Raw genomic sequence first — 19,642 nt, 5'->3', positions numbered from 1 at the left:
TTGAAAGGGCATCAAAAGAGCTCACGTGGTTTTAGTTGGCGGTGGCTCCAGCTCTGATGCAGATGCTGATGGGGGGTGACAGTGGATGATGTCCTGGACGGATTGGCTTTGCTGCGACACAAAAAACAAATGGCTATTCAAATTCTCTGTAGTTTCACCTCCCTCTACACTCGTTGAAAGAAAGAAACTAAATAAATCTCACCAATCTGAGCAGAGTAGCCCCTCTTGGCCATCTTCTTGGCCCGGACAGCCTCTTTGATGCGGTCCACCTCTTGCTGGTAGCGCTTGCGGTCCCTCATGGCGTTCTCCTTGGCCTCCTTCAGGGCGTTCTCCAGGGCTTTCACTCGCTCGGCCGTGGCGCGCAGACGCTTCTCCAGCTTAGGCAGCTCACATCGAAGGTCTGCGTTGTCTCGAACCAGCTAAGGGCAGTGAAGGAAGTACTTAATATTAATACTTGAACATAAATTATTGTACTTAGTTTAGAATTATACTTAGGAGTGGTGCAGTGGCAGTTTACCTGCTTGTGGACCTTGGTCAGCTGCTCCAAGTTATTCTCCAAGAATGAGATCTTTTGTTTCTGGGCAACATTACCAAGTCCTTCCTCACAGTCCAGTTCTGCACTCTAGCAAAGAATAAATATAATGACATATAATGATATATATTTAATGATAGAGTTAGAATAATAATGTTATATAATAATGTTGCACTGTACCTTCTTGACCCGTGTGGTGAGGTCCTGAATGAAGAGTTTGCGGAGGCTGTGCAAAGTCTGCAACTCTTTTGCCTAAACCGCAAAAGCAACCAAGAAAAATTACGAGTCGATTTGGGTCCCTGAGCCAAGTCTTTCGTCAAAATTTCTCTCTCTCTCTCTCTCTCTCTCTCTCTCTCTCTCTTAGAAACAGTACTTGAGGCACGGCAGGCATGGAGTCTAAAATCATCATCCAGCACAAGACACAATTTCAGGGAAATTACAAGGGGATTGCTAGCTTTTATAATACAGGCAGCATTAGGGAATAGGGTGTAACCATCATCATTATCAGTATTAGGAATAATATATTTTTGCTATTTTTATTCTTTTTCTTCAGGATTCACTTGATCTAAAGCCATGACACTACACACTCTCACACACTGGGTGGCGATATCCACCTTTTAACATACACTCAGCCGCCAACAAACACACAGAAGAACAACAACTCCTCAGGTGTGCTGATTGTGCACTCATCACCCCTCCTCCCTCTCTTGCTGTCTGTGTTTGCCTTCTCAGACAAACACATTTTCTGAAGGAACTATTTACTTTGGAAAATATCATCCATGGAGCCCAAAAAATCGCAGTCCACGCTGATATCAATCAACACAAGGTGAACACAAAACCGGGGGGGTCAGCTTTCAGCTATGACGGGTGAGTTTTCATCTTTTAGACCTTAAAACTATCTCTATGCATCAAATCTTCACTGTGCTTCTGTTTGTGGTTGTTTTGCATCTCTTTGTAGTCATTTTGCTTCTGTTTGTTGTCCTTTTGTGCTTCTTTCTTGTCCTTTGTGCTTCTTTGTCGTCATTGTGCTTCTGTTTGTTGTCCTTTTGTGCTTCTTTCTTGTTGTTTTGCTTCTGTTTTTTGTGCTTTTGTGCGTCTTTGTTGTGTCATTCTGACACTCTTTGTGCTTGTTTTACATCTTTGTAGTCACTCTGCCTCTGTTAATGCTCATTTTGCGTCTCTATGCACTTATTTTACATCTCTTTGTGCTCGTCTTGCCTCATTTTATATTTTATTTTATTCAAACTACATAACAGTAAAACACAAATTCCACTTTTTTTGCAAAAATCATAAAAAAAAACACCAAATCAAATTGATTAACACTTATTTTGTCTTTTGCTTTGTAGATGGCTGCAGAACAATTGAACATTGACAAGGAGCCTTCAGGTCAGTCCAAATCCACAACAATATGCAATTTTTTACGTTGACATTTGAGTTTCAGCTATTAATTGTACAAAACTTTCTTATTGTTCAATTTTTGACTCTCAGCTTTCTTGTGCGTTAACTCAGATGCTGCACCGGTCCAGTGCCTGGAGGGGACCAGAGACGCTCCACAGAGCCACGGACGGACGGACGGAGAAGACAGCCTTCCTGCACTCCAGCTCGAACGTAAGATACAAAATATTTCAAATGTTGACTTGTTGCTTAAAGCCGCCTATCTCAGGCCTTAAAGCAACAAGTCAACTTTTGAAATATTTTGTATCTTACCAGCATGCCTCCCCGCTGGGGGGCATGCTTTGATTCATGTATGTTTTAATAAAATATAACAAATGCGTTGTGTCACGTAATCCCCTGCTTTTGCCTCTCCCAACCTTGGGGAGGGGGACATGGCCCCCTCACCCATTCCCTACTGCGGAACTGGGTTTTTGTCGTTTGGACACAAGCTGGCATCGAACCGGAGACTACGGGGTTGGGGAGGTGGGGACACCGCCCCCTCACCCATTCCCCACTGCGGACTTGGGTTTTTGTCGTTTGGACACGAGCTGGCATCGAACCGGGGACTACGGGGTTGTCGCCCATGCGACCACATTGTGAAGAGGAACTTAACCATTATACCACAAGTTCCTCCGTGAATGTAAAAGTTTTCGGTTTGTTTTTGAAGCTACTCTCTGGGTGTGGGGGGACTTTAAAAGTGTGACGTGTAAGAGTTACATCTTTGTGTGGGATTTGAACCCAGGCTCTCCAACAACAAGGTAGAACTCTATCCCTCTGAGCTATCAAGCTAGTCATAGTTACTCAGACTTTGTTAGAACTTTTGACTCTTTCCTTTGAGCGCTGTCCCATGAAGTTTAAAAGTTACATCCGCCTGTGGGATTTGAACCCAGGACCTCCAACAACAGGGTAGAGGTCTGACCCTCTGAGCTATCAAGCTAGTCATAGTTACTCAGACTTTGTTAGAACTTTTGACTCTTTCCTTTGAGTGCTGTCCCATGAAGTTTAAAACTTGCAAAAGCCCTCTGTGGGATTTGATCCTACAACCTCAAACAACAGAAGTAGAGATCTATCCCTGTGAGCTATCACATCAGTTCTATGAAAACTACTTCTTTGAGCAATCTGTAGACTACCCTCTGGGTTCTGGCCTTCAAAAAAAGGATTGAGTCAGATGGGATTTGAACCCTTGCCTTCCAATTACCTTGTGAGGGACTTAACCCCTTGAGCCACCAGGGCTGGAGTTTTTGCAAAAAAATTTGGCCATTTGATTGAACCAACAGCCTCAAGCTCTCAGGCGGTGTTATCTGACCATTTTCTGTTAACATTTGAGTTTTCAGTCATGGACTACACAGCATCTGGGGAAAAAATCCATTACAGCAGGTGTCTGTCTGACAATACCGTTAGCAAATTTAAAGAAAGGATCTCATCAGTACTTAGCCCACTGCCATGTATCAATGCAGTAGGGAACAGCTCTCTTAACTTCATATCCACACAGGTTGATGAGCTTATTGACAGTACTGTAGCCTCACTGCGTGCAACTCTAGATACTGTGGCCCCTCTGATGAAGAAGGTAGTGAGTCAGAGAAGGCTAGCTCCGTGGTACAACTCAGAAACACGAGCTTTAAAGCAAAATTCAAGGAAACTACAAAGAAGGTGGCGTTCTACTAACCTGGAAGAATCTCGAAAGGCTTGGAAAGACAGCCTATTGGCGTATAAAAAAAAGCCAGAACATCCTATTGTTCATCGATAGAAGAAAACAAGAACAATCCCAGGTTTCTGTTCAGCACTGTAGCCAGGCTGACAGACAGCCACAGCTCTGTTGATCCATCTATTCCTTTAGCCCTCAGTTCTAATGACTTTATGAGCTTCTTTACAAATAAAACTGTCTATGTTAGAGAAAAAATTCACCATCTCCTCCCCACAGCTGGCTCAGATGTACTGTCCAGTTCAGCAGCCTCAGAGTCCACTGTAACTGCCTTATAGTTTGACTCTTTTACTCCTGTACATCTCTCTGAGCTCGCTTCAATCGTTTCGTCATCTAAACCATCGACTTGTCTTCTAGACCCTGTTCCAACAAGGCTGTTCAAACAAGTTTTTCCTTTAATCGACACCTCTTTATCAAGTCTGATTAACTTATCTTTATCAACAGGTTATGCACCACAGGCTCTTAAAGTTGCAGTAATTAAACCTCTACTTAAAAAGCCTACTCTTGATCCTGATCTTTTAGCCAATTATAGACCTATATCCAACCTCCCCTTTATTTCCAAAATCCTTGAGAAGGTTGTTGCAAACCAGTTATGTGATTATTTGCACAGAAATGGTTTGTTTGAAGATTTTCACTCAGGTTTCAGAGTCCATCATAGCACAGAAACAGCTCTGGTTAAGGTTACCAATGATCTCCTCATAGCCTCAGACAATGGACTTGTCTCTATACTTGTCCTGCTAGATCTTAGTGCTGCATTTGACACCATCGATCATAAGATTCTATCACAGAGACTACAGCATATGGTCGGCATCAAAGGAACCGCACTAAGCTGGTTTAAGTCATATCTGTCAGATAGACTCCAGTTTGTTCATGTTAATAATGACTCCTCTGTCATCACAAAAGTCATGTTAGTTAGTAAAGCTTATAGTGAGGGCTGGCTCGGGTATGTCCTGACCCATCCCTTAGTTATGCTGCTATAGAGCTAGACTGCTGGGGGATTCCCATGATTCACTGGGCGCTCTCTCTCTCTCTCTCTCTCGATGACTTCATGCCATTAACTTTGTATTTTTTTTTCTCTCCCGTAGTTTGTGCTTCTCCTCTCTCTCTCTCTCTCTCTCTCTCTCTCTCTCTCTGTCCTCATTCTGCAGGTATCTCTGCCTCTGGAGCAGCAGGATCCAGATCCACCACTACTCATCTTTACTATTAACCACTTTTACCTGTCATTATTATTGATAACACCATTACCTAAACAGCTGTTCCTGGTCTTTCTCTCTCTCTCTTCTCTCCTCTCTCCTCCCCCCACCCCCTCTTTTTATCTTCTCCTTAACCCAACCGCTCAAGGCAGACCCCCCCACCCTGAGCCCGGTTCTGTTGGAGGTTTCTTCCTGTTAAAAGGGACTTTTTCCTCCGCCCTGTCAGCGAGTGCTTGCTCTTTGAGGGAACTGTTCGGTTTTTCTCTTTAACAAAGTAAGGTCTTGACCTGACCCTGTAAAGTGCCTTGAGATAATGTATATTATGATTTGGCGCTATACAAATAAAATTGAATTGAATTGAATTGAACACAGGTGCTGCACCAGTCCAGTGCCTGGAGGGGACCGGAGACGTTCTACAGACCGACGGAGAAGACGCCGTTCCAGTGTTTAGGCTCCCATGTAAGATACAAAAGTGAGTGAGTGAGTGTGTGAGTCTAACTGTTGTAGATACAAGCTGGTACCAAGAGAACATCAGCAACTTAGAGCTCTCCCTGCTTCTAAACTGTTTCTGACAGAAGATTTTGGTATCTTTGACTTTAAGCAACAACCAATTATTTCAAATATTTTGTATCTTACATCGGAGCCTAAACACAGGAACGGCGTCTTTTCTGTAGGTCTGTAGAACATCTCTGGTCCCCTCCAGGCACTGGACTGGTGCAGCACCTGTGTTAACGCTGCCTGAGAGCTTGAGGATGTTGGTTCAATCAAATGGCCAAATTTTTTTGCAAAAACTCCAATCCTGGTGGCTCAAGGGGTTAAGTGCCTCACAGGCTAATTGGAGGGCAAGGGTTCAAATCCCATCTGACTCGAAGAAGCAGTGTCGAAAGGAGTGACATGGTGGCTCACAGGGTTAGTGCTGAGTTTTCAGGTTGTGGGTTCCATTCTCAGTTACATTTTAAGTAGAGCAAGTAGAGAAAAAGACTCAGAACCTTACAATGACACTTTCACGGTGTACCAACACCAGTGGTTTATGGTGTTAGTGGGCTACTCAAAGGTTGTAAGTTCAAATCTTCCTTATTCTTTTTACTTTTGGCATCCAACACCCAAGGACAGACTTGATATATTTAACAAAGAATGGATCATTGTGTTAACCCCAGTGGCTCAGAGTTGTAGTGTGTTCCACTGGAAAGTGAGGGGTTGTTGGTTCAAGTCTTGGTTAATCCAACCACATCATTTTTTGATGTCAAAAACTGGAAACCTTTTAAAAAAAGACTTTTTATTTCTTCATTTGAACTAGTTCCAGAGCTCAGAGTGTTTGGGGGCTATTTTAGAACATTGGAAGTAACCTGTTGGCTGGTTTGCTCCAATACCTAGATGACAGAAAATGTCAAAGATCATTTTTTCTCATATGTAACTTGGTAGCTCAAGGAGCTAGAATACTCTTCTCTAGATTTTAAGGTTGGAGGTTCAAATCCCCCAGGGAGAAATGCAACTTTTAAACTTCATGGAACAGCAAAGGAAAGAGTCAAAATGTCTAACAAAGTATCGGCAATTGTGCCTAGCTTGATAGCTCAGAGAGATAGATCTCCCTCTTGTTATCTGAGGTTATGGGATCAAATCTCACACAGAAATGCAACTTTTAAACTTCATGGGACAGCGCTCAAAGGAAATAGTCAAAAGGTCTAACAAAGTCTGAGTAACTATGACTAGCTTGATATCTCAGAGGGATAGAGCTCTACCCTGTTGTTAGAGGTCCTGGGTTCAAATCCCACAGAGATAAATGTAACTTTTAAACTTCATGGAACAGCACTCAAAGGAAACAGTCAAAATGTCTAACAAAGTATTGGAACTTGCGGCTAGCTTGATAGCTCAAAGCGATAGAGTTCTTCCCTGTTGTTTGAGGTTATGGCATCAAATCCCACAGGTAGATGCAACTTTTAAACTTCATGGGACAGCGCTCAAAGGAAAGAGTCAAAAGTTCTAACAAAGGCTGAGTAACTATGACTAGCTTGATAGCTCAGAGGGATAGCTCTCCACCCTGTTGTTGTAGGTTTTTGGATCGAATCCCACAGAGGGATGCAGTTTTTAAACTTCATGGGACAGCGCTCAAAGGAAAGAGTCAAAAGTTTTAACAAAGTCTTGGCAAATATGCCTTGCTTGATAGCTCAGTGGGTCAAACCTCTACCCTGTTGTTGGAGGTCTTGGGTTCAAATCCCACAGACGGATGTGACTTTTAAACTTTATGGGACAGCGCTCAAAGGAAACAGTCAAAAGTTCTAACAAAGTCTGAGTAACTATGACTGGCTTGATAGCTCAGAGGGATAGAGTTCTACCCTGTTGTTGGCGAGCCTGGGTTCAAATCCCACACAAAGATGTAACTCTTAAACTTCACACTTTTAAAGTCCCCTACACCCAGAGAGTAGCTTCAAATACAAACCGAAAACTTTTCCATTCAGGGAGGAACTCGTGGTATAATGGTTAAGTTCCTCCCCACAATGTGGTCGCATGGGCGACAACCCCGTAGTCCCCGGTTCGATGCCAGCTCGTGTCCAAATGACAAAAACGCAGTTGCGTAGTAGGGAGTGGGTGAGGGGGCCGTGTCCCCCCCCTCCCCCCCTCCCCCCCCAACCCCGTAGTCCCCGGTTCGATGCCAGCTCGTGTCCAAATGACAAAAATGCAGTTGCGCAGTAGGGAGTGGGTGAGGGGGCCGTGTCCCCCCCCCTCCCCCCCCAACCCCGTAGTCCCCGGTTCGATGCCAGCTCGTGTCCAAATGACAAAAACGCAGTTGCGTAGTGGGTGAGAGGGCCGTGTCCCCCCAACCCCGTAGTCCCCGGTTCGATGCCAGCTCGTGTCCAAATGACAAAAACCCAATCGGGCAGTAGGGAGTGGGTGAGGGGGCCGTGTCCCCTCCCTGAGGTTTGGAGAGATGAAAGCTGAGGGTTATATTACACAAAACAATATTAACCTTCCAGTTGTTTTAATAAAACATATCAAACAAAGTTATGCAGCCCCTCCACTTGAATTGGGTTTTTGTCATTTGGACAAGAGCTGGCCTCGAACCGGGGACTACGGGGAAGGGCCCCCTCTCCCACTCCCCACTGCCCCATCGGGTTTTTGTCATTTGGACACGAGCTGGCATCGAACCGGTGACTACGGGGCTGGGGAGGTGGGGACACCGCCCCCTCACCCATTCCCCACTGCGGACTTGAGTTTTTGTCATTTGGACACGAGCTGGCATCGAACCGGGGACTAAGGGGTTGGGGAGGTGGGGACACCGCCCCCTCACCCATTCCCCACTGCGGACTTGGGTTTTTGTCGTTTGGACACGAGCTGGCATCGAACCGGAGACTACGTGGTTGGGGAGGTGGGGACACCGCCCCCTCACCCATTCCCCACTGCGGACTTGGGTTTTTGTCGTTTGGACACGAGCTGGCATCGAACCGGGGACTACGGGGTTGTCGCCCATGCGACCACATTGTGAGGAGGAACTTAACCATTATACCACAAGTTCCTCGGTGAATGTAGAAGTTTTCGGTTTGTTTTTGAAGCTACTCTCTGGGTGTGGGGGGGACTTTAAAAGTGTGACGTGTAAGAGTTACATCTTTGTGTGGGATTTGAACCCAGGCTCTCCAACAACAAGGTAGAACTCTATCCCTCTGAGCTATCAAGCTAGTCATAGTTACTCAGACTTTGTTAGAACTTTTGACTCTTTCCTTTGAGCGCTGTCCCATGAAGTTTAAAAGTTACATCCGCCTGTGGGATTTGAACCCAGGACCTCCAACAACAGGGTAGAGGTCTGACCCTCTGAGCTATCAAGCTAGTCATAGTTACTCAGACTTTGTTAGAACTTTTGACTCTTTCCTTTGAGCGCTGTCCCATGAAGTTTAAAAGTTACATCCGCCTGTGGGATTTGAACCAAGGACCTCCAACAACAGGGTAGAGGTCTGACCCTCTGAGCTATCAAGCAAGCCATAGCTGTCAAGACTTTGTTAGAACTTTTGACTCTTTCCTTTGAGTGCTGTCCCATGAAGTTTAAAACTTGCAAAAGCCCTCTGTGGGATTTGATCCTACAACCTCAAACAACAGAAGTAGAGATCTATCCCTGTGAGCTATCACATCAGTTCTATGAAAACTACTTCTTTGAGCAATCTGTAGACTACCCTCTGGGTTCTGGCCTTCAAAAAAAGGATTGAGTCAGATGGGATTTGAACCCTTGCCTTCCAATTACCTTGTGAGGGACTTAACCCCTTGAGCCACCAGGGCTGGAGTTTTTGCAAAAAAATTTGGCCATTTGATTGAACCAACAGCCTCAAGCTCTCAGGCGGTGTTATCTGACCATTTTCTGTTAACATTTGAGTTTTCAGTCATGGACTACACAGCATCTGGGGAAAAAATCCATTACAGCAGGTGTCTGTCTGACAATACCGTTAGCAAATTTAAAGAAAGGATCTCATCAGTACTTAGCCCACTGCCATGTATCAATGCAGTAGGGAACAGCTCTCTTAACTTCATATCCACACAGGTTGATGAGCTTATTGACAGTACTGTAGCCTCACTGCGTGCAACTCTAGATACTGTGGCCCCTCTGATGAAGAAGGTAGTGAGTCAGAGAAGGCTAGCTCCGTGGTACAACTCAGAAACACGAGCTTTAAAGCAAAATTCAAGGAAACTACAAAGAAGGTGGCGTTCTACTAACCTGGAAGAATCTCGAAAGGCTTGGAAAGACAGCCTATTGGCGTATAAAAAAAAGCCAGAACATCCTATTGTTCATCGATAGAAGAAAACAAGAACAATCCCAGGTTTCTGTTCAGCACTGTAGCCAGGCTGACAGACAGCCACAGCTCTGTTGATCCATCTATTCCTTTAGCCCTCAGTTCTAATGACTTTATGAGCTTCTTTACAAATAAAACTGTCTATGTTAGAGAAAAAATTCACCATCTCCTCCCCACAGCTGGCTCAGATGTACTGTCCAGTTCAGCAGCCTCAGAGTCCACTGTAACTGCCTTATAGTTTGACTCTTTTACTCCTGTACATCTCTCTGAGCTCGCTTCAATCGTTTCGTCATCTAAACCATCGACTTGTCTTCTAGACCCTGTTCCAACAAGGCTGTTCAAACAAGTTTTTCCTTTAATCGACACCTCTTTATCAAGTCTGATTAACTTATCTTTATCAACAGGTTATGCACCACAGGCTCTTAAAGTTGCAGTAATTAAACCTCTACTTAAAAAGCCTACTCTTGATCCTGATCTTTTAGCCAATTATAGACCTATATCCAACCTCCCCTTTATTTCCAAAATCCTTGAGAAGGTTGTTGCAAACCAGTTATGTGATTATTTGCACAGAAATGGTTTGTTTGAAGATTTTCACTCAGGTTTCAGAGTCCATCATAGCACAGAAACAGCTCTGGTTAAGGTTACCAATGATCTCCTCATAGCCTCAGACAATGGACTTGTCTCTATACTTGTCCTGCTAGATCTTAGTGCTGCATTTGACACCATCGATCATAAGATTCTATCACAGAGACTACAGCATATGGTCGGCATCAAAGGAACCGCACTAAGCTGGTTTAAGTCATATCTGTCAGATAGACTCCAGTTTGTTCATGTTAATAATGACTCCTCTGTCATCACAAAAGTCATGTTAGTTAGTAAAGCTTATAGTGAGGGCTGGCTCGGGTATGTCCTGACCCATCCCTTAGTTATGCTGCTATAGAGCTAGACTGCTGGGGGATTCCCATGATTCACTGGGCGCTCTCTCTCTCTCTCTCTCTCGATGACTTCATGCCATTAACTTTGTATTTTTTTTTCTCTCCCGTAGTTTGTGCTTCTCCTCTCTCTCTCTCTCTCTCTCTCTCTCTCTCTCTCTCTGTCCTCATTCTGCAGGTATCTCTGCCTCTGGAGCAGCAGGATCCAGATCCACCACTACTCATCTTTACTATTAACCACTTTTACCTGTCATTATTATTGATAACACCATTACCTAAACAGCTGTTCCTGGTCTTTCTCTCTCTCTCTTCTCTCCTCTCTCCTCCCCCCACCCCCTCTTTTTATCTTCTCCTTAACCCAACCGCTCAAGGCAGACCCCCCCACCCTGAGCCCGGTTCTGTTGGAGGTTTCTTCCTGTTAAAAGGGACTTTTTCCTCCGCCCTGTCAGCGAGTGCTTGCTCTTTGAGGGAACTGTTCGGTTTTTCTCTTTAACAAAGTAAGGTCTTGACCTGACCCTGTAAAGTGCCTTGAGATAATGTATATTATGATTTGGCGCTATACAAATAAAATTGAATTGAATTGAATTGAACACAGGTGCTGCACCAGTCCAGTGCCTGGAGGGGACCGGAGACGTTCTACAGACCGACGGAGAAGACGCCGTTCCAGTGTTTAGGCTCCCATGTAAGATACAAAAGTGAGTGAGTGAGTGTGTGAGTCTAACTGTTGTAGATACAAGCTGGTACCAAGAGAACATCAGCAACTTAGAGCTCTCCCTGCTTCTAAACTGTTTCTGACAGAAGATTTTGGTATCTTTGACTTTAAGCAACAACCAATTATTTCAAATATTTTGTATCTTACATCGGAGCCTAAACACAGGAACGGCGTCTTTTCTGTAGGTCTGTAGAACATCTCTGGTCCCCTCCAGGCACTGGACTGGTGCAGCACCTGTGTTAACGCTGCCTGAGAGCTTGAGGATGTTGGTTCAATCAAATGGCCAAATTTTTTTGCAAAAACTCCAATCCTGGTGGCTCAAGGGGTTAAGTGCCTCACAGGCTAATTGGAGGGCAAGGGTTCAAATCCCATCTGACTCGAAGAAGCAGTGTCGAAAGGAGTGACATGGTGGCTCACAGGGTTAGTGCTGAGTTTTCAGGTTGTGGGTTCCATTCTCAGTTACATTTTAAGTAGAGCAAGTAGAGAAAAAGACTCAGAACCTTACAATGACACTTTCACGGTGTACCAACACCAGTGGTTTATGGTGTTAGTGGGCTACTCAAAGGTTGTAAGTTCAAATCTTCCTTATTCTTTTTACTTTTGGCATCCAACACCCAAGGACAGACTTGATATATTTAACAAAGAATGGATCATTGTGTTAACCCCAGTGGCTCAGAGTTGTAGTGTGTTCCACTGGAAAGTGAGGGGTTGTTGGTTCAAGTCTTGGTTAATCCAACCACATCATTTTTTGATGTCAAAAACTGGAAACCTTTTAAAAAAAGACTTTTTATTTCTTCATTTGAACTAGTTCCAGAGCTCAGAGTGTTTGGGGGCTATTTTAGAACATTGGAAGTAACCTGTTGGCTGGTTTGCTCCAATACCTAGATGACAGAAAATGTCAAAGATCATTTTTTCTCATATGTAACTTGGTAGCTCAAGGAGCTAGAATGCTCTTCTCTAGATTTTAAGGTTGGAGGTTCAAATCCCCCAGGGAGAAATGCAACTTTTAAACTTCATGGAACAGCAAAGGAAAGAGTCAAAATGTCTAACAAAGTATCGGCAATTGTGCCTAGCTTGATAGCTCAGAGAGATAGATCTCCCTCTTGTTATCTGAGGTTATGGGATCAAATCTCACACAGAAATGCAACTTTTAAACTTCATGGGACAGCGCTCAAAGGAAATAGTCAAAAGGTCTAACAAAGTCTGAGTAACTATGACTAGCTTGATATCTCAGAGGGATAGAGCTCTACCCTGTTGTTAGAGGTCCTGGGTTCAAATCCCACAGAGATAAATGTAACTTTTAAACTTCATGGAACAGCACTCAAAGGAAACAGTCAAAATGTCTAACAAAGTATTGGAACTTGCGGCTAGCTTGATAGCTCAAAGCGATAGAGTTCTTCCCTGTTGTTTGAGGTTATGGCATCAAATCCCACAGGTAGATGCAACTTTTAAACTTCATGGGACAGCGCTCAAAGGAAAGAGTCAAAAGTTCTAACAAAGGCTGAGTAACTATGACTAGCTTGATAGCTCAGAGGGATAGCTCTCCACCCTGTTGTTGTAGGTTTTTGGATCGAATCCCACAGAGGGATGCAGTTTTTAAACTTCATGGGACAGCGCTCAAAGGAAAGAGTCAAAAGTTTTAACAAAGTCTTGGCAAATATGCCTTGCTTGATAGCTCAGTGGGTCAAACCTCTACCCTGTTGTTGGAGGTCTTGGGTTCAAATCCCACAGACGGATGTGACTTTTAAACTTTATGGGACAGCGCTCAAAGGAAACAGTCAAAAGTTCTAACAAAGTCTGAGTAACTATGACTGGCTTGATAGCTCAGAGGGATAGAGTTCTACCCTGTTGTTGGCGAGCCTGGGTTCAAATCCCACACAAAGATGTAACTCTTAAACTTCACACTTTTAAAGTCCCCTACACCCAGAGAGTAGCTTCAAATACAAACCGAAAACTTCTCCATTCAGGGAGGAACTCGTGGTATAATGGTTAAGTTCCTCCCCACAATGTGGTCGCATGGGCGACAACCCCGTAGTCCCCGGTTCGATGCCAGCTCGTGTCCAAATGACAAAAACGCAGTTGCGTAGTAGGGAGTGGGTGAGGGGGCCGTGTCCCCCCCCTCCCCCCCCAACCCCGTAGTCCCCGGTTCGATGCCAGCTCGTGTCCAAATGACAAAAATGCAGTTGCGCAGTAGGGAGTGGGTGAGGGGGCCGTGTCCCCCCCCCTCCCCCCCCAACCCCGTAGTCCCCGGTTCGATGCCAGCTCGTGTCCAAATGACAAAAACGCAGTTGCGTAGTGGGTGAGAGGGCCGTGTCCCCCCAACCCCGTAGTCCCCGGTTCGATGCCAGCTCGTGTCCAAATGACAAAAACCCAATCGGGCAGTAGGGAGTGGGTGAGGGGGCCGTGTCCCCTCCCTGAGGTTTGGAGAGATGAAAGCTGAGGGTTATATTACACAAAACAATATTAACCTTCCAGTTGTTTTAATAAAACATATCAAACAAAGTTATGCAGCCCCTCCACTTGAATTGGGTTTTTGTCATTTGGACAAGAGCTGGCCTCGAACCGGGGACTACGGGGAAGGGCCCCCTCTCCCACTCCCCACTGCCCCATTGGGTTTTTGTCATTTGGACACGAGCTGGCATCGAACCGGTGACTACGGGGCTGGGGAGGTGGGGACACCGCCCCCTCACCCATTCCCCACTGCGGACTTGAGTTTTTGTCATTTGGACACGAGCTGGCATCGAACCGGGGACTAAGGGGTTGGGGAGGTGGGGACACCGCCCCCTCACCCATTCCCCACTGCGGACTTGGGTTTTTGTCGTTTGGACACGAGCTGGCATCGAACCGGAGACTACGTGGTTGGGGAGGTGGGGACACCGCCCCCTCACCCATTCCCCACTGCGGACTTGGGTTTTTGTCGTTTGGACACGAGCTGGCATCGAACCGGGGACTACGGGGTTGTCGCCCATGCGACCACATTGTGAGGAGGAACTTAACCATTATACCACAAGTTCCTCGGTGAATGTAGAAGTTTTCGGTTTGTTTTTGAAGCTACTCTCTGGGTGTGGGGGGGACTTTAAAAGTGTGACGTGTAAGAGTTACATCTTTGTGTGGGATTTGAACCCAGGCTCTCCAACAACAAGGTAGAACTCTATCCCTCTGAGCTATCAAGCTAGTCATAGTTACTCAGACTTTGTTAGAACTTTTGACTCTTTCCTTTGAGCGCTGTCCCATGAAGTTTAAAAGTTACATCCGCCTGTGGGATTTGAACCCAGGACCTCCAACAACAGGGTAGAGGTCTGACCCTCTGAGCTATCAAGCTAGTCATAGTTACTCAGACTTTGTTAGAACTTTTGACTCTTTCCTTTGAGCGCTGTCCCATGAAGTTTAAAAGTTACATCCGCCTGTGGGATTTGAACCAAGGACCTCCAACAACAGGGTAGAGGTCTGACCCTCTGAGCTATCAAGCAAGCCATAGCTGTCAAGACTTTGTTAGAACTTTTGACTCTTTCCTTTGAGTGCTGTCCCATGAAGTTTAAAACTTGCAAAAGCCCTCTGTGGGATTTGATCCTACAACCTCAAACAACAGAAGTAGAGAGCTATCCCTGTGAGCTATCACATCAGTTCTATGAAAACTACTTCTTTGAGCAATCTGTAGACTACCCTCTGGGTTCTGGCCTTCAAAAAAAGGATTGAGTCAGATGGGATTTGAACCCTTGCCTTCCAATTACCTTGTGAGGGACTTAACCCCTTGAGCCACCAGGGCTGGAGTTTTTGCAAAAAAATTTGGCCATTTGATTGAACCAACAGCCTCAAGCTCTCAGGCGGTGTTATCTGACCATTTTCTGTTAACATTTGAGTTTTCAGTCATGGACTACACAGCATCTGGGGAAAAAATCCATTACAGCAGGTGTCTGTCTGACAATACCGTTAGCAAATTTAAAGAAAGGATCTCATCAGTACTTAGCCCACTGCCATGTATCAATGCAGTAGGGAACAGCTCTCTTAACTTCATATCCACACAGGTTGATGAGCTTATTGACAGTACTGTAGCCTCACTGCGTGCAACTCTAGATACTGTGGCCCCTCTGATGAAGAAGGTAGTGAGTCAGAGAAGGCTAGCTCCGTGGTACAACTCAGAAACACGAGCTTTAAAGCAAAATTCAAGGAAACTACAAAGAAGGTGGCGTTCTACTAACCTGGAAGAATCTCGAAAGGCTTGGAAAGACAGCCTATTGGCGTATAAAAAAAAGCCAGAACATCCTATTGTTCATCGATAGAAGAAAACAAGAACAATCCCAGGTTTCTGTTCAGCACTGTAGCCAGGCTGACAGACAGCCACAGCTCTGTTGATCCATCTATTCCTTTAGCCCTCAGTTCTAATGACTTTATGAGCTTCTTTACAAATAAAACTGTCTATGTTAGAGAAAAAATTCACCATCTCCTCCCCACAGCTGGCTCAGATGTACTGTCCAGTTCAGCAGCCTCAGAGTCCACTGTAACTGCCTTATAGTTTGACTCTTTTACTCCTGTACATCTCTCTGAGCTCGCTTCAATCGTTTCGTCATCTAAACCATCGACTTGTCTTCTAGACCCTGTTCCAACAAGGCTGTTCAAACAAGTTTTTCCTTTAATCGACACCTCTTTATCAAGTCTGATTAACTTATCTTTATCAACAGGTTATGCACCACAGGCTCTTAAAGTTGCAGTAATTAAACCTCTACTTAAAAAGCCTACTCTTGATCCTGATCTTTTAGCCAATTATAGACCTATATCCAACCTCCCCTTTATTTCCAAAATCCTTGAGAAGGTTGTTGCAAACCAGTTATGTGATTATTTGCACAGAAATGGTTTGTTTGAAGATTTTCACTCAGGTTTCAGAGTCCATCATAGCACAGAAACAGCTCTGGTTAAGGTTACCAATGATCTCCTCATAGCCTCAGACAATGGACTTGTCTCTATACTTGTCCTGCTAGATCTTAGTGCTGCATTTGACACCATCGATCATAAGATTCTATCACAGAGACTACAGCATATGGTCGGCATCAAAGGAACCGCACTAAGCTGGTTTAAGTCATATCTGTCAGATAGACTCCAGTTTGTTCATGTTAATAATGACTCCTCTGTCATCACAAAAGTCATGTTAGTTAGTAAAGCTTATAGTGAGGGCTGGCTCGGGTATGTCCTGACCCATCCCTTAGTTATGCTGCTATAGAGCTAGACTGCTGGGGGATTCCCATGATTCACTGGGCGCTCTCTCTCTCTCTCTCTCTCGATGACTTCATGCCATTAACTTTGTATTTTTTTTTCTCTCCCGTAGTTTGTGCTTCTCCTCTCTCTCTCTCTCTCTCTCTCTCTCTCTCTCTCTCTGTCCTCATTCTGCAGGTATCTCTGCCTCTGGAGCAGCAGGATCCAGATCCACCACTACTCATCTTTACTATTAACCACTTTTACCTGTCATTATTATTGATAACACCATTACCTAAACAGCTGTTCCTGGTCTTTCTCTCTCTCTCTTCTCTCCTCTCTCCTCCCCCCACCCCCTCTTTTTATCTTCTCCTTAACCCAACCGCTCAAGGCAGACCCCCCCACCCTGAGCCCGGTTCTGTTGGAGGTTTCTTCCTGTTAAAAGGGACTTTTTCCTCCGCCCTGTCAGCGAGTGCTTGCTCTTTGAGGGAACTGTTCGGTTTTTCTCTTTAACAAAGTAAGGTCTTGACCTGACCCTGTAAAGTGCCTTGAGATAATGTATATTATGATTTGGCGCTATACAAATAAAATTGAATTGAATTGAATTGAACACAGGTGCTGCACCAGTCCAGTGCCTGGAGGGGACCGGAGACGTTCTACAGACCGACGGAGAAGACGCCGTTCCAGTGTTTAGGCTCCCATGTAAGATACAAAAGTGAGTGAGTGAGTGTGTGAGTCTAACTGTTGTAGATACAAGCTGGTACCAAGAGAACATCAGCAACTTAGAGCTCTCCCTGCTTCTAAACTGTTTCTGACAGAAGATTTTGGTATCTTTGACTTTAAGCAACAACCAATTATTTCAAATATTTTGTATCTTACATCGGAGCCTAAACACAGGAACGGCGTCTTTTCTGTAGGTCTGTAGAACATCTCTGGTCCCCTCCAGGCACTGGACTGGTGCAGCACCTGTGTTAACGCTGCCTGAGAGCTTGAGGATGTTGGTTCAATCAAATGGCCAAATTTTTTTGCAAAAACTCCAATCCTGGTGGCTCAAGGGGTTAAGTGCCTCACAGGCTAATTGGAGGGCAAGGGTTCAAATCCCATCTGACTCGAAGAAGCAGTGTCGAAAGGAGTGACATGGTGGCTCACAGGGTTAGTGCTGAGTTTTCAGGTTGTGGGTTCCATTCTCAGTTACATTTTAAGTAGAGCAAGTAGAGAAAAAGACTCAGAACCTTACAATGACACTTTCACGGTGTACCAACACCAGTGGTTTATGGTGTTAGTGGGCTACTCAAAGGTTGTAAGTTCAAATCTTCCTTATTCTTTTTACTTTTGGCATCCAACACCCAAGGACAGACTTGATATATTTAACAAAGAATGGATCATTGTGTTAACCCCAGTGGCTCAGAGTTGTAGTGTGTTCCACTGGAAAGTGAGGGGTTGTTGGTTCAAGTCTTGGTTAATCCAACCACATCATTTTTTGATGTCAAAAACTGGAAACCTTTTAAAAAAAGACTTTTTATTTCTTCATTTGAACTAGTTCCAGAGCTCAGAGTGTTTGGGGGCTATTTTAGAACATTGGAAGTAACCTGTTGGCTGGTTTGCTCCAATACCTAGATGACAGAAAATGTCAAAGATCATTTTTTCTCATATGTAACTTGGTAGCTCAAGGAGCTAGAATGCTCTTCTCTAGATTTTAAGGTTGGAGGTTCAAATCCCCCAGGGAGAAATGCAACTTTTAAACTTCATGGAACAGCAAAGGAAAGAGTCAAAATGTCTAACAAAGTATCGGCAATTGTGCCTAGCTTGATAGCTCAGAGAGATAGATCTCCCTCTTGTTATTTGAGGTTATGGGATCAAATCTCACACAGAAATGCAACTTTTAAACTTCATGGGACAGCGCTCAAAGGAAATAGTCAAAAGGTCTAACAAAGTCTGAGTAACTATGACTAGCTTGATATCTCAGAGGGATAGAGCTCTACCCTGTTGTTAGAGGTCCTGGGTTCAAATCCCACAGAGATAAATGTAACTTTTAAACTTCATGGAACAGCACTCAAAGGAAACAGTCAAAATGTCTAACAAAGTATTGGAAATTGCGGCTAGCTTGATAGCTCAAAGCGATAGAGTTCTTCCCTGTTGTTTGAGGTTATGGCATCAAATCCCACAGGTAGATGCAACTTTTAAACTTCATGGGACAGCGCTCAAAGGAAAGAGTCAAAAGTTCTAACAAAGGCTGAGTAACTATGACTAGCTTGATAGCTCAGAGGGATAGCTCTCCACCCTGTTGTTGTAGGTTTTTGGATCGAATCCCACAGAGGGATGCAGTTTTTAAACTTCATGGGACAGCGCTCAAAGGAAAGAGTCAAAAGTTTTAACAAAGTCTTGGCAAATATGCCTTGCTTGATAGCTCAGTGGGTCAAACCTCTACCCTGTTGTTGGAGGTCTTGGGTTCAAATCCCACAGACGGATGTGACTTTTAAACTTTATGGGACAGCGCTCAAAGGAAACAGTCAAAAGTTCTAACAAAGTCTGAGTAACTATGACTGGCTTGATAGCTCAGAGGGATAGAGTTCTACCCTGTTGTTGGCGAGCCTGGGTTCAAATCCCACACAAAGATGTAACTCTTAAACTTCACACTTTTAAAGTCCCCTACACCCAGAGAGTAGCTTCAAATACAAACCGAAAACTTCTCCATTCAGGGAGGAACTCGTGGTATAATGGTTAAGTTCCTCCCCACAATGTGGTCGCATGGGCGACAACCCCGTAGTCCCCGGTTCGATGCCAGCTCGTGTCCAAATGACAAAAACGCAGTTGCGTAGTAGGGAGTGGGTGAGGGGGCCGTGTCCCCCCCCTCCCCCCCAACCCCGTAGTCCCCGGTTCGATGCCAGCTCGTGTCCAAATGACAAAAATGCAGTTGCGCAGTAGGGAGTGGGTGAGGGGGCCGTGTCCCCCCCCCTCCCCCCCCAACCCCGTAGTCCCCGGTTCGATGCCAGCTCGTGTCCAAATGACAAAAACGCAGTTGCGTAGTGGGTGAGAGGGCCGTGTCCCCCCAACCCCGTAGTCCCCGGTTCGATGCCAGCTCGTGTCCAAATGACAAAAACCCAATCGGGCAGTAGGGAGTGGGTGAGGGGGCCGTGTCCCCTCCCTGAGGTTTGGAGAGAATAAAGCTGAGGGTTAT

At 44.9% G+C, this 19,642-nt stretch overlaps 1 protein-coding gene and 2 long non-coding RNA genes across 3 annotated transcripts in view; 2 read left to right on the top strand and 1 right to left on the bottom strand.

Annotated features, from left to right (window-relative positions):
* The window catches only part of LOC139609478 (kinesin heavy chain-like), a 37,980-nt gene that overhangs the window by 949 nt on the left and 17,389 nt on the right, over positions 1 to 19,642 (bottom strand). Inside the window, exons 22-25 of the mRNA XM_071464128.1 lie at positions 713 to 784; positions 518 to 622; positions 203 to 419; positions 26 to 111 (exon numbers count right to left, since the gene is read on the bottom strand). Of these exons, the coding sequence (XP_071320229.1) occupies positions 32 to 111; positions 203 to 419; positions 518 to 622; positions 713 to 784 (474 nt within the window). The 3' untranslated portion in view covers positions 26 to 31. The remainder of the gene's footprint in view (positions 1 to 25; positions 112 to 202; positions 420 to 517; positions 623 to 712; positions 785 to 19,642) is intronic.
* On the top strand, positions 1,077 to 2,141 carry LOC139609481 (uncharacterized). The gene is made up of 3 exons (XR_011685231.1): positions 1,077 to 1,399; positions 1,879 to 1,918; positions 2,042 to 2,141. It is a non-coding gene; the product is annotated as an uncharacterized lncRNA (long non-coding RNA).
* LOC139609831 (uncharacterized) lies at positions 12,428 to 19,613 on the top strand. The gene is made up of 2 exons (XR_011685369.1): positions 12,428 to 13,569; positions 19,287 to 19,613. It is a non-coding gene; the product is annotated as an uncharacterized lncRNA (long non-coding RNA).

The sequence above is a fragment of the Trachinotus anak genome, unplaced genomic scaffold (assembly GCF_046630095.1).
Source record: "Trachinotus anak isolate AG129_WGS33_773 ecotype Australia unplaced genomic scaffold, CSIRO_AGI_Tana_v1 ptg000026l, whole genome shotgun sequence".
Lineage (NCBI taxonomy): Eukaryota > Metazoa > Chordata > Actinopteri > Carangiformes > Carangidae > Trachinotus > Trachinotus anak.
Note: the sequence above shows the minus strand (reverse complement) of the source record. Positions and strands in the feature narration are given on the sequence as shown.